At 35.0% G+C, this 12,160-nt stretch overlaps 1 protein-coding gene across 3 annotated transcripts; it reads left to right on the forward strand.

Annotated features, from left to right (window-relative positions):
- The first annotated feature begins 1,127 nt into the window (after positions 1-1,127).
- LOC100816119 (protein NARROW LEAF 1) lies at positions 1,128-11,602 on the forward strand. 3 transcript variants are annotated; one of them, XM_003556268.5, is made up of 6 exons: positions 1,128-1,458; positions 2,417-2,927; positions 3,771-3,914; positions 5,209-5,449; positions 6,512-7,012; positions 10,805-11,602. In XM_003556268.5, the coding sequence occupies exons 2-6, from the start codon at positions 2,439-2,441 to the stop codon at positions 11,224-11,226; spliced, it is 1,797 nt and encodes a 598-aa protein (XP_003556316.1). In that variant the 5' UTR covers positions 1,128-1,458; positions 2,417-2,438; the 3' UTR covers positions 11,227-11,602. The 3 variants fall into 3 exon arrangements, with proteins under 3 accessions (XP_003556316.1, XP_006605510.1, XP_014628257.1); XM_006605447.4 differs by having other exon boundaries at positions 2,427-2,927; XM_014772771.2 differs by having other exon boundaries at positions 1,130-1,458; positions 2,427-2,961.
- The last annotated feature ends 558 nt before the right edge of the window (positions 11,603-12,160 follow it).

Here is a 12,160-nt window from a genome sequence, read left to right on the forward strand (position 1 = left end):
CTTTATAAATACTTATAAGATAAAATAAAAAAAGATAAAATATATTAAAATTCTTTATAAGTAAAAATTAACTTATGCAACTTTTTTTTAAAGAACTTCTATTGAATTAGGTAAATAAATTGACTTTAGTCTATGAAGAAACTAAATTCATTTTGTTTTATTATTTTCTTCTTTCATAAATACTTATGAAAAAGTTTATCTAAGAACAATACGTATTTTTATCTTGAAAATTGGTGGATACAATTGAAGATTAATGGATATAATTGTGTAACCATTTTTTTGATGACAATTCATGTATACTTTATAGGGCCTTGAATCGTTTAAATTTGGAAATTATGCAAGAATAAATATGCACTAGTTCTCAAGAACGCAAGATGAATGGGAGCTTGAGCAAATTGTATAAAATGTTGTTATCAACTACAAATTCTTGCAGTATTGTAGTATTTTTCCTTCTTTGGGACATTAAAAGTAGTTGTTTGATAGGGACAATCAATTTGTTATCATTTTACTTGTTTTCAATTATAATAACTCCAATTACACGAAAATGAAAAAAAAAACTAACCAAAGAAACAATAAACCAAAATTAAGTCATGGAAAAAAATGCATGATCATATGATTATATGACCCAAAGAAGCATGTGGAGTGGACAAAAATGTAAGGGCAGCCACAGCTTGGTCCGTTTTTTTTTTCTTTCTTTCTTTTGTGTGAATTTTATAGCTAGATAGATGGGAAATGAATGATTAAGATTGAAAGGGTGTGCAACTTTTAGGGAGCAAACAGGGATGGGCCCCTAAACCCCACCCACATAAATAAATTGATAAATATCATATCATCTGTATCCAAAGAAATGTTATATTATTATTTTCCCTTATTGCCTGGGTGCCCATGTCTCCTCCATTAAAATTTCCCCCACTCATAATTGTAAGCTGTGACAGGAATAGGATCTCCCCCATAGCTGAAACAAAAAAGCTACTAATAATAATATATTAAAAATGATAAATAAAAAAAAACAGCAGAAAAGGGCTAAAAGAATTAATATTAATTATACCTTAGTTTATTGTATTATTGCCATGTAACATATAGTAGATGGTAGATACTACATACCACCATACAGATATATTAATGCCTTTTGACAATCCACAAGTATAGCTATTTAGCTAGTAGTGCTCTTTCATCATCATCACTACTCTCTCTCTCTCTCTCTCTTCTCAATACTCCTTCGTACACTCTACACAACAACAATAACAATAACATCACAACGAGTTTGAGGCAAGGCTTGGGAATCATACTCACTAATACTACTATTCTAATGCACCCCTTTTGAACTTTGATACCCTTTCTTCTGAAATCTTAATCTCATAGATGATTGGCGCAGAATTTACATGTACTAGGGCATGAAAACCTTCGAGCTTCTTTGTTCCGAGGCGGCCATTTCCATTGCTCCAACATTGCTGATCGGTGAGTTTTCTCTGACTGGTTCTGCAAATTTTTTTCTTTTTTCACATCCCTTTTCAATGAATGGGTTGCGTTTTTTGTTTTCACACTGATTGTGCCTGAGTTGAGAAACTGTGTTTTCTCTCTTTTTCTTTTTCTAAGATGGGTTTGTTTTTGCACACACTGTTTGCCCATTGTTCCATTTTGGGGTACCTATTTCTTGAAATGGCTTTCTGGGTTTGGTTTGCTTCAATTTCTCTTTCTCTCTTCTGATAAAAAGCATCTAGCTTGATACGGGGTTCGGATTTTTAAGCTGTTGTTATTGCACGTGAAGATTATGGATTCTCTTTTGTACACTGCATGATGACTTTTAATTTTTCTATTGTTTTTCTTCTCATGGGTTCACTTTGTATTTGTCACTTGAAGATTTGCTATAGCTTTGGCTTTAAGGGGATTGTAATCCTAATTTTTTGATTTAGTGCCAAAGTGGTGTTGATATTTTTGTATGCAAATGTATACTCTTGAGTACCATTATAATACTTGATAGCTTATATTTTATGTTTTCATATGATAAATTTCTGGAGATGTGCTGGCCTTTGCAACTGAAGAACTTGTGTAATGATCTTTATTTCCTATAGTTTGTACTTTGCCTGTCTGTTGATTTTGATATTATTTTGTGAAAAAATTTGGAGCTTCCTGTTCAGATGTACTGGGGGCATTCTAGTCTGTGTTGTTTATGTTATGTACATGAAATAGTAGTCTTTGGCTTGTTAGGTTTACTTTATGCAGATGAAGTTTACTTTCTGTAAATCAAAACACCATTTCCTGTTCAGATGCTCTCTGAACAATTTTCTCCACCTATGTTGAAGTTTTGTTGAAAAATCTTTGTAGTTTGAGTTTGAGTATAACAAGAAATGGTGTTTTGATTTGGTTAAGTGGATCTGGGTCTTCAATTATTTAAGTTTGTTGAAGCTAAGTTTAGTGTGATGTAGGAGAATTGACCGATGAATCAGAATCAATTGGACTTAAGAGCTCATCATTCTGGATCAACACAATCAGAGGAGTCGGCTCTGGACCTTGAAAGGAGCTACTATGGTCATCCTAACCCCTCCAGTCCTTCACCCTTGCAACCTTTTGCAGGAGGTGCTCAGCATTCTGAGAGCAACGCTGCCTATTTTTCTTGGCCTACATTGAGCCGCTGGAACGATGCAGCAGAAGATAGAGCCAACTATTTTGGGAACCTTCAAAAGGGTGTGCTCCCTGAAACTTTGGGTCGATTGCCAACAGGACAGCAAGCTACTACCTTGCTTGAACTGATGACTATTAGGGCATTTCATAGCAAGATCTTACGCAGATTCAGTCTTGGCACTGCAATTGGATTTCGAATTAGAGGAGGTGTTTTGACTGATATTCCAGCTATTCTTGTCTTCGTTGCCCGTAAAGTTCACAGGCAATGGCTCAACCATATTCAGTGCCTACCTGCTGCCCTTGAGGTGGGGAATTTTGGTTCTTCTGGCTATGTTGCAGGTTTCTACATGGCTTTAGTGGATCTCCTCACACTTTTCAATTGAATTATTGATTATTTATTTTTGTTGTTTCTGTTTTGGTTCTTTTTTTTTAGTATTTACATATAGGTATATGTTGGCACTATGATTTGGATTTATAGATGGCTAAAGAAAAAACACAATATAGAATGTTAGATATGGGAAATTTTTTAAATGCTGACTTTCTTAAAGTTTGCACAATTGATTTAACAAATAAGAAACAGGTACTGGTTATTGAGAAATTTTTGGGTCACTCAATGGATGTTTTATCAAGGCTAAAAGCAGAATGGTCTCCACATGCGGATAAGGCACTGAACAGTGAATATTGTTTATTTTTCTTTGGCCTACAATGGTCTCTTATGAGAAAATGATTAAGAAATTTCTATTATGAAAAAGTAAGCTTATCGCACAATTTCACATATCTTTATATTGGATAATTTCCTCCCCTAACTTACACTATTCTGAGTTTATGTAAATCTGAGTTGCATTAACGTAAAATTTTTCCACATGTTTTAGATGTCAAATGCTGATAGAATATAGTATATCTAACTACAATGTGTTGTTTTTCTGTTTAGTTTTTTTGGTAATTTAATTACAGATATTTTATGGATTAACAGGAAACATACAATTTTCTTTATGGTGATAACCTAACTTATTGTAAAATCTATTTTTATCTAGAAGTACCATCTTAAAGCAACAATGGAACTATAGAACTATTATTTAAGATCTTAAGTTTGATATAATTTCTAATTAAAGATGCTGATCTGAAGTCATCTCTTAATTTCCAAACAGGGGCCGGGAGGTGTTTGGTGTGATGTGGATGTTGTGGAGTTCTCCTATTATGGTGCACCTGCACAAACTCCTAAAGAACAATTATATACGGAGCTTGCTGATGGCTTAAGGGGAAGTGATTCATGTGTTGGCTCTGGCTCTCAGGTACTTCTACAGTTCTACTTTGTTTGAAGAATCAATATCTTGTGTGTTACATTTTCTGTATACTAAATGGAAGTAAGTGAAAGGAAAGTAGTGTTTCTTAATTTGATACTAGAGAAGAGATATACCATCATGGCCATCGTTTTCTTTTTATTTTTATGGACTTGAATGCAGTTATATATTTGATATCAGCACTTCTTCCTTTCCAAATAGATTAGATGATAATGTTTTGTAATCTGGTGGGAAACCAACACATTCTGAATATATTGGGTTCTATGGTGTACTACTTATTATAATTGCCAGTTCACTAAAAAAATTGACATTTCCTCTTGGTTCAAATTATGGCAATAAATTATGTTTATATATGTATTATAGATTATATTTAACGTTTCCACCCATTCATTGGTCTTTGATGGAAAATTCTTTAGAAAGTGTTATTGGTATATGATAGATATGGGGCATGTTATTATTAATGATGAAAGATAGGGGTTGCAGTGATAAGTATTTGTGGCTGGTAACTTTTAAATTGAGCTTCTTAGAATTGTGGGTTATGCGCCTAACTCAAACCTACAAAACTGGCCTGTAAGGTGATGATTGCCCTCCACTTATATACTTAATTTGACCATATCTAGTCGATGTGGGACTAAACCACCACCCTCCAAGTTGCACTTCTGGCAACCCCCAAAGAGGCTGCAACTAAGGTGGGCTAAGGGGTGTCACTGCCAGCAATTAAGGAGGCTTTTCCAACAGATCTTAAAAGTATTGATGCGATTACTGAATTGGTGATTTCATTTTGTATTCAAAATGGAACTTTTCCTTCATTTTTTACCTTATCAATTTAGTTAGCTGTTGTCTTGTTCCCATATTTTCTGTGGTTGCGTGCAGCTGTAGATTATCAAGTGGCCTAAAATGAAGCTACAAATTTCTTGTTTTTAGTTAACTGAGATAATAGTTTTCCATTGCAGAAATACATTTCTTTAAATACATTTCTTCATTTGAAATGGTGGCTACAATGGTCGAGTCATAGTTTCAAAGAAATAATTCTGTGTCTCTTTTGGGCATTGATGGTTGTGCTATGCTGTTGATAGACAGCTTCATTCTTTTACTAGATGAACAAGTGATAGTATATGAAACTCATTTTCATTTGTTCTTGTACTTTTATAATTGTTTAGATACTTATTTGTTTAGATTTGTTTTCATTTTTAGTTTTTCCAAGTATTGATTTCTGCTCCTCATTATGTGAACCTTGATCTAATGCTGGAATCTATCTTTCCTTCATAATTTCTTCTCCTTGAAGGTTGCTAGCCAAGAGACATATGGAACCTTGGGTGCTATTGTCAGAAGCCGATCAGGAAATAGAGAAGTTGGTTTTCTAACAAATCGACATGTAGCTGTTGATTTAGACTATCCAAACCAGAAGATGTTTCACCCATTACCACCCAGCCTTGGACCCGGTGTGTACCTTGGTGCAGTTGAGAGAGCAACATCATTTATTACTGATGATCTTTGGTATGGAATTTTTGCAGGAACAAACCCAGGTAATGTGGTTCTAGTTCTCAGTCAACAACTAGAAGTTCTCAGCCAGGAGCTATTTGTTAATCTTAAATCTGGGGTCTAACTTGCCTTTAATGCAAAATAATAGGTGTTGTGTTGGTAGTTTCTACAAGTTAATCAAGCGAAGTTTCTTTCCATAAAGTGATATTTCTTTAGAAAATGTTTTGATTTTATAAGAAATACAAAAGTAGACGTACCTGACTGTGGAGGCTGGATCTTAGTGTAATAGAGTTTGGGAAACGCTGATTTCTCATTAATCAGAAAATGAAAAAGGCAAGTTACTAAGGATATAGTCATCTCTATGTATAGAGAGAGAGAGACTTGAAGTCTAACCGTAAACTATCCCTATCTGTTACAGACTATGGTTAGAGCTATAACAAACTGAGTTAACTGACAGCTCACAGATAATAGAAAACAAAATACACAAAGTAAAAACACTTTATGGAGTAAGTATACTCTAATATAGTGAGTTTCCCAAGGGAATGGTCACTCCAGTATTCACAATTTGGAACCCAGAGGCTAGGCCAGGGTTTTAACAATGTTGGTTTTACAGTTGAGTTAAAGATCTCTGTTTAGAGAATTATCTTGAAAAGTGAAATCTTCTGCAGCAGAATGCAAATATAATGATGGAGTTTTTATGCTAATTATTTCAGTGAGATATTGTATTTGTATTTGTATTGTTTAGCTCTTGATGTGAAAAAGTTTGTGCTAAATAATCTATAGTTTTCCTCTACAGTAATGACTACACCAGTCTATTGTCTAGCTTATGTTTGATAACGTACCCTATAGTGAATTTTCGTTTCATCCCAACATCATATGCTAAATTTATTTCTTTAACGCTCCTCTGATACTAGGAGATGTTGCACTTTAGTAGTGATTTAAGTTCTTATAATGAGATAAAAGAGTATGTTTGAGAATCTTTCCAAAATGGCATGCCAAATTCATAGTTTTCTTATTTCAAATTTGTTGGTTATGATTTTGGCTTAGAATTTTCTGTTGGGTCCTGACCCATGACGCATGCACATTACAATTTTGTTATCTTGCAGAAACATTTGTGCGAGCTGATGGGGCATTCATCCCATTTGCAGAAGATTTCAATATGAACAATGTAATCACAACTGTAAAAGGTGTAGGGGAGATCGGTGATGTAAACATCATAGATTTGCAGTCTCCAATCAACAGTCTCATTGGAAGACAAGTGGTTAAAGTTGGAAGAAGTTCTGGTTTGACTACAGGGACTATAATGGCATATGCCCTAGAATACAATGATGAGAAGGGGATTTGTTTTCTCACTGATTTTCTTGTTGTTGGTGAGAACCAGCAGACATTTGACCTTGAAGGTGACAGTGGAAGTCTCATTCTCTTGACTGGACAAAATGGGGAGAAGCCATGCCCTGTTGGTATTATCTGGGGTGGGACAGCTAATCGGGGTCGTTTGAAACTAAAAGTTGGTCAACCCCCAGAAAATTGGACAAGTGGAGTTGATCTTGGCCGACTTCTTGATCTCCTTGAACTTGATCTCATTACAACAAATGAAGCACTCCAAGGTTTGCAAACATTCAGTTATTAATAATTCAAATATTCAATTCTCTCAATTAATGGCATTATTAAAAGGCTGCAGTATTTAGTGTTTTATTGTTTCACAATTGTTTAAACTTTAGGGTTTAGACAAGGGAAAGGAAGAAGAGAAAAGGCTAGCAATGTATTTTGAGTTTGATAGTAAGATGTTACTTAAGATACAATAGCGTAATGCTACCTATTTATATTATTAGTATTAATTAGGCCAAGCAGTAGCACTTCTAGTACAAGCCCCAATCACACTACTACTAAGCAATAGCTAATGATATATTCTCTAACACCTCTCCAGCCTTTGCTTATTACGCGTAGCAAACCATAAATAGAAACATAGAACATTGCAAACTTTTATTTAAGACCAATTAAACTGATCTCAATAACAGAATTTGGAAACTAGTACTTAACTGATGTAGCTCAGGAATTCGTGAGCAGCTATCTCCAGTGTAGGATCAGGTGGGTATGGAGGGAATTGTTGATTGTATTTCTGAATACCCAGTATAGACTTGCGCAATGCTATTTATACATCCTCCTAGATCTAAGTATCCAACTATTCTATAAGGCACTACAACTATCAACTAACTACCAAAAATGGGAAAGTTACAGGAATTCTACAAAAAAAATGCACAAGGATGATTGCTCTTGAATTTGGGCTAAGCCTATCTCTAGCTCATGAGGGATTCACAAGCCTTTATAAGTTCTATTTTTTCCATGTCTATAATCAATGTGGGATCTCAACAACTATTATATCAACTCTTTGTATCTAAACCTTGGCTACATCCTTGGAAAATATCTCCTTTCTTCTCCTTGACACATGCACCAAGCAAAGGAGTTTATAGAGTTTGTTAGAACATATGAAAACATCTTATCATATTTTAGAATATCCTAGGTTATTCTTGTTAGATTTCAGCTTAAAACCAATTGACATGAAGTGAAGTTATCCAATAGATATATAAGCTGCACCATGAGAATTGAGGTAGGTGATGTGGGACTTCCAAACATTTCTCTATGATTGGTTAATTTCCGTATTTTCTCATCATTGCTTAGGATTGTTTACTATATTTTCTTATTCTCTAACTCATTAGGATTATGATAAGTATAATTTTTTGGCCACTGCTCCACTGCCAAGCCTCCTCATGAGCTTTATTTTAATCCGTACAGAGATTATCTCTGTCCTAAAAACCACTAAACACGTGACATGACTGTCCCTTAACACCACCACACCAATACAATCATACAAATGAAAATTCATACCTTTTCCTTACTGAAATGTCACATGACAGTTATTAAAACTGTAGTTATTATTATAACTAAATCCTAATCTGGTGGTTATGAAAACTGCAGTAATTATTAAAACTAAGTCCTACATTTCCTAGAATAGACTTTCCTAGTAATTGGTCTTGGTGGGTGCCGTGTCTGATGCCTTATCATTTGCTGTGCATTTTTTTTTCAGTGTGTTTTAAACTTTTCCAGCCACTTCTATTCATTTTTTTCGCCAATATTTGGTTTATCTCTTTTGTCCCATGATCTCTGCTACTTAAATCACACCTCTTTGGTATTGTGCACTATGAGAGAAATCAGCCTGTCCTCATGGCTTTCCTAGAATTATTAGTGTGGCTCCTCAACTTCACTAGAATTATTAGTTGACCCTGCTGCTTTTCCAGATAAATCAGCTGCCATGACTTTCACAGGACCCCATGACTTTCCCTGAGAAATCAACATGGGTGCCGTAGTTTCACCAGAATTATCTGTTGCTATCATGGCATTCCTAGAGAATCATCCTTGGTCCATTTTACCCATCGTGGTCATGAGTATTCTTCAACTAAATTTTGAATTCAATTATTGTTCAATGGTCTTTATGTGGCAATATTTTATGCATTGTTATTTCAATGTGTTTGTAAGAAGCAGCTGGGTTGCTCACTTTCCAACATCATTTGCAATAATTAATATTGTTACTATTTTTTAAGTAATCTAAGAACAAGCAACATCAAGGGTCTTACTATTTCAAACATAGAAAGAATGCTTATTTTTTTCACTTCTTGCGATAATATAGATATATGTATCTGATTAATCTTGTAGTATCTGCTCATGTTGATAACTTGAGATAAGAGGAATCTCTTTTGGCTACATCTGAAGATAGTTGGCTTGTTTAAGTTCAATTGCAGAGAGCATGCATCCTTTTGTGAAGGTTCAAAACTTCCAAAACATAAATTCGAGTAATTCCAATGTTAGATATGGAGAGAATGGTCGTTTCCTGTCTTATTCAATACAGAGGAATGGGCATGTCGGTAATTGCAAAGAAAAACTTTGGAAGAGGAGAGTTCTTTAATTTTTATTGTTTATTTATTTGGTACTTGAAATGCTTTCCAGTTTCCAACTAGCAGTACTGTGGCTTTCTGGAGTTTTTGGACTGTATGACTTTCTTCCCTTTTTTCTCTACATTCTGTTTGCCTAAGACTTTTTTTTTCTTCTGAAAATAGCTCCTCTAAAGTGAGAAAGTATGATTATATTCACCATTGTTTTGAATTAAAATATTCTGTAAACTTATTGCATTTAAAATCAATGATGGATTCATTCTCTGAGAATGTCGAGAGTCTGAGATCTCTCCCAAACCAACCCTTCACACTAGAACTGAATGTCACTAGTCTTCTTTCCCTATCTATTTATAGCCAATTGTTTCCATTCTATTAAAACTGTAACTAACAATTACTGGCTATGACTCCTTCAATTAACAGAACCATTGGGCTTACCTAACAATACTCTCCCCCAATGTTATCAGACTCGGACCGGTTATTGACTCGGTTGGGGTACTGAGTCACTGGGCCACTGGGTCAGGGCTCGACTCAATGAGTAAAGTTTAATAAAATCTAAATAATTTTATAACATGCAACATTTTACACTTAAGATTTAAAGTTTAATAAAATTTAACATATTTTGAAGCATGGTTATGAATTTGTTTAAAATTTTGAACATGCATCCCCTATGGCAACATCACATCAAAATATGGCTTTTGTCCCGTACTTCTTCATCTTCTATCTGTGAGACAATCTTGTGTGATGCTTGAGTTGTGCATCCACAAAAATAGGGGCTATTATGTAATGCAGGGAGTGTGTTTCGATAATTCTCACTGCTGCTTTTGGGTGAGACTTCTATGTTTCGTCTGCCTGGAAAATTGCACATTGTTTACATTCAAGCTGCTGGTTCTTTGCTCTCCAAACCTTCATCTTTTCTGTTTTCTTGCACTCAAGAAATTTACCCAAGATTCAAATTCCTCATCCCAAATTGCTATCAATGAATCTTATGTGTATCGAGGTTGGAACTGCTTGAGGACTTCCTTCCCAAAGTTGCGCCAAGTCACATTTTGAGTGCACCCATTGTCTCCTGCTGGTCATTTGGCCACAGTTTGGAGAGCCTTAAGAGTTAAGACCGAGAACACCCCCAGACAATTAGTAATCTCCACATTACAATACTCAAAAAGAATATTATTTTCAACCATATAGGCTGTATAATTTTCATCCACATGGCCGAATGACCCTTAAGCCCCTTAAAATCTCAAGCCCTGTCATTGAAAAGATGTAGTGAAATATGCAAGTTTGCTACTTTCGTTCTGGTGGATGCCATATCATAGAGGTTTTATGGCATGGATCCATTTTGTCAAACCGTTTTTAGAAATGGAGCTGGAGCATGAGTGACAATATCCTAGCTTTTATGAGTTATTTATTTGTTTGAACATTTACAGCTGACTTCTTTCCTTGTCATTTTTGTAGCTGCAGTGCTAGAGCAAAGGAATGGTTCTGCTGCTGGAATTGATTCTACCGTTGGAGAATCCTCTCCTACTGTGCCAATTAAAGAAAAGCTTGAAGAGAGCTTTGAGCCTTTTTGCTTGAATATCCCACTTGCTCAAGTTGAAGATGAACCCTCTCAAAGAGTCAACCCATCAATAAGGCCCTGTGAGTTTCATATAAAAAGTGAGATTGAAATAGCTCCAAATGTAGAACACCAGTTCATACCAAGCTATGCGGGCAAGTCTCCAGCACGTCAAAGCTACCTGAAAGAAGACATGGAGCTGAAAAGTTTAGCTGAACTTAGGAATGGCCCTGATGAAGATAATTTTGTTTCGTTGCATTTAGGAGAGCCGGAAATGAAGAGAAGAAAGCTTTCAAATTCCTCTTTTTGCATCAAAGAATAAAACTAGTAGGTTTAAATATGAAGCATATATACTCAATGAAGCGACTGTCTCATTTGCATGGCTGTTCTCTATGCTATAGAAACGCAAGGCCTTTAGCATGTGGTGCCTCGTATGGGAGGAGCTTCAAAAGCAAAGCACAAACAAGGTTCACTTCTGGATGATATTCTTATTCTTTACTTTTCTTTTTTCAATCTTGTTTCGGCAAAGTGATGATATTAGTCACTTGTGGGTTATATAATATTTTATAGAGGACATTTAGCTTGCACTGTGTTGAATGGTTTATACCACTTTTGTAGACATTTGTATTATAAGCACTCCCTGAAGGAGGAGCAGCTATTGTAAGTTATCAGAATGTGAAATATATCGATGTTAAGCAGCTTCGGTCTATTCAGTATCCATGTTTTATACTTATTCAGTACTGCCTTAAATTTTTATCCTTTTAGTTGATTTTTTTAATGTAAAAGGCATTTTAATTTCTAGCCTTAGATGGAATTCCTAGATGTTTTTTTATGTTGGAACTGTAAAGGAGGAGTTAAATTTCTTTTGTTGACATTTTGTGGTCACTAATTTTCTTTCATAGACGTAGTTGAGAATACCAGACAATGGCTTCTATGGTAGCTCAGTCTTTTTTAATTTGAGCTTGACAAAAGAACTTTGCATTAGGTTTCAAAAAATATTGACAATGTCAGGAGAAGCCTCCAACTTCTTTTAGATCACAGGTTTAACCGTTGATAAAATCTTCAGGCAGGACCTGTTCAGGTGAAACCCATTCCTTATAAAGAACAGATGAAAACTCCATAAATAGTTGAATGCATAAACTATTGACTCTAGAGCACCACCTGCATTAACAAGAATCTGCCGTGCAAATGCATTTATTATATCCTTGGTGTCTGTTTTTTTTTTTATCCGTGAGAATTGAAGAAAATATCATGAG

The sequence above is a fragment of the Glycine max genome, chromosome 20 (genome assembly GCF_000004515.6).
Source record: "Glycine max cultivar Williams 82 chromosome 20, Glycine_max_v4.0, whole genome shotgun sequence".
NCBI classification, from domain to species: Eukaryota; Viridiplantae; Streptophyta; class Magnoliopsida; order Fabales; family Fabaceae; genus Glycine; species Glycine max.

What these genes read in the sequence shown, in the direction of transcription:
- LOC100816119 (XM_003556268.5), top strand. Translation starts at nt 2,439, where the DNA reads ATGAATCAGAATCAATTGGACTTAAGAGCTCATCATTCTGGATCAACA. An exon ending in TTTTGCAGGAACAAACCCAG is followed by an intron (nt 5,450 to 6,511) that starts GTAATGTGGTTC and finishes GTTATCTTGCAG; the next exon opens with AAACATTTGTGCGAGCTGAT. An exon ending in AACAAATGAAGCACTCCAAG is followed by an intron (nt 7,013 to 10,804) that starts GTTTGCAAACAT and finishes TCATTTTTGTAG; the next exon opens with CTGCAGTGCTAGAGCAAAGG.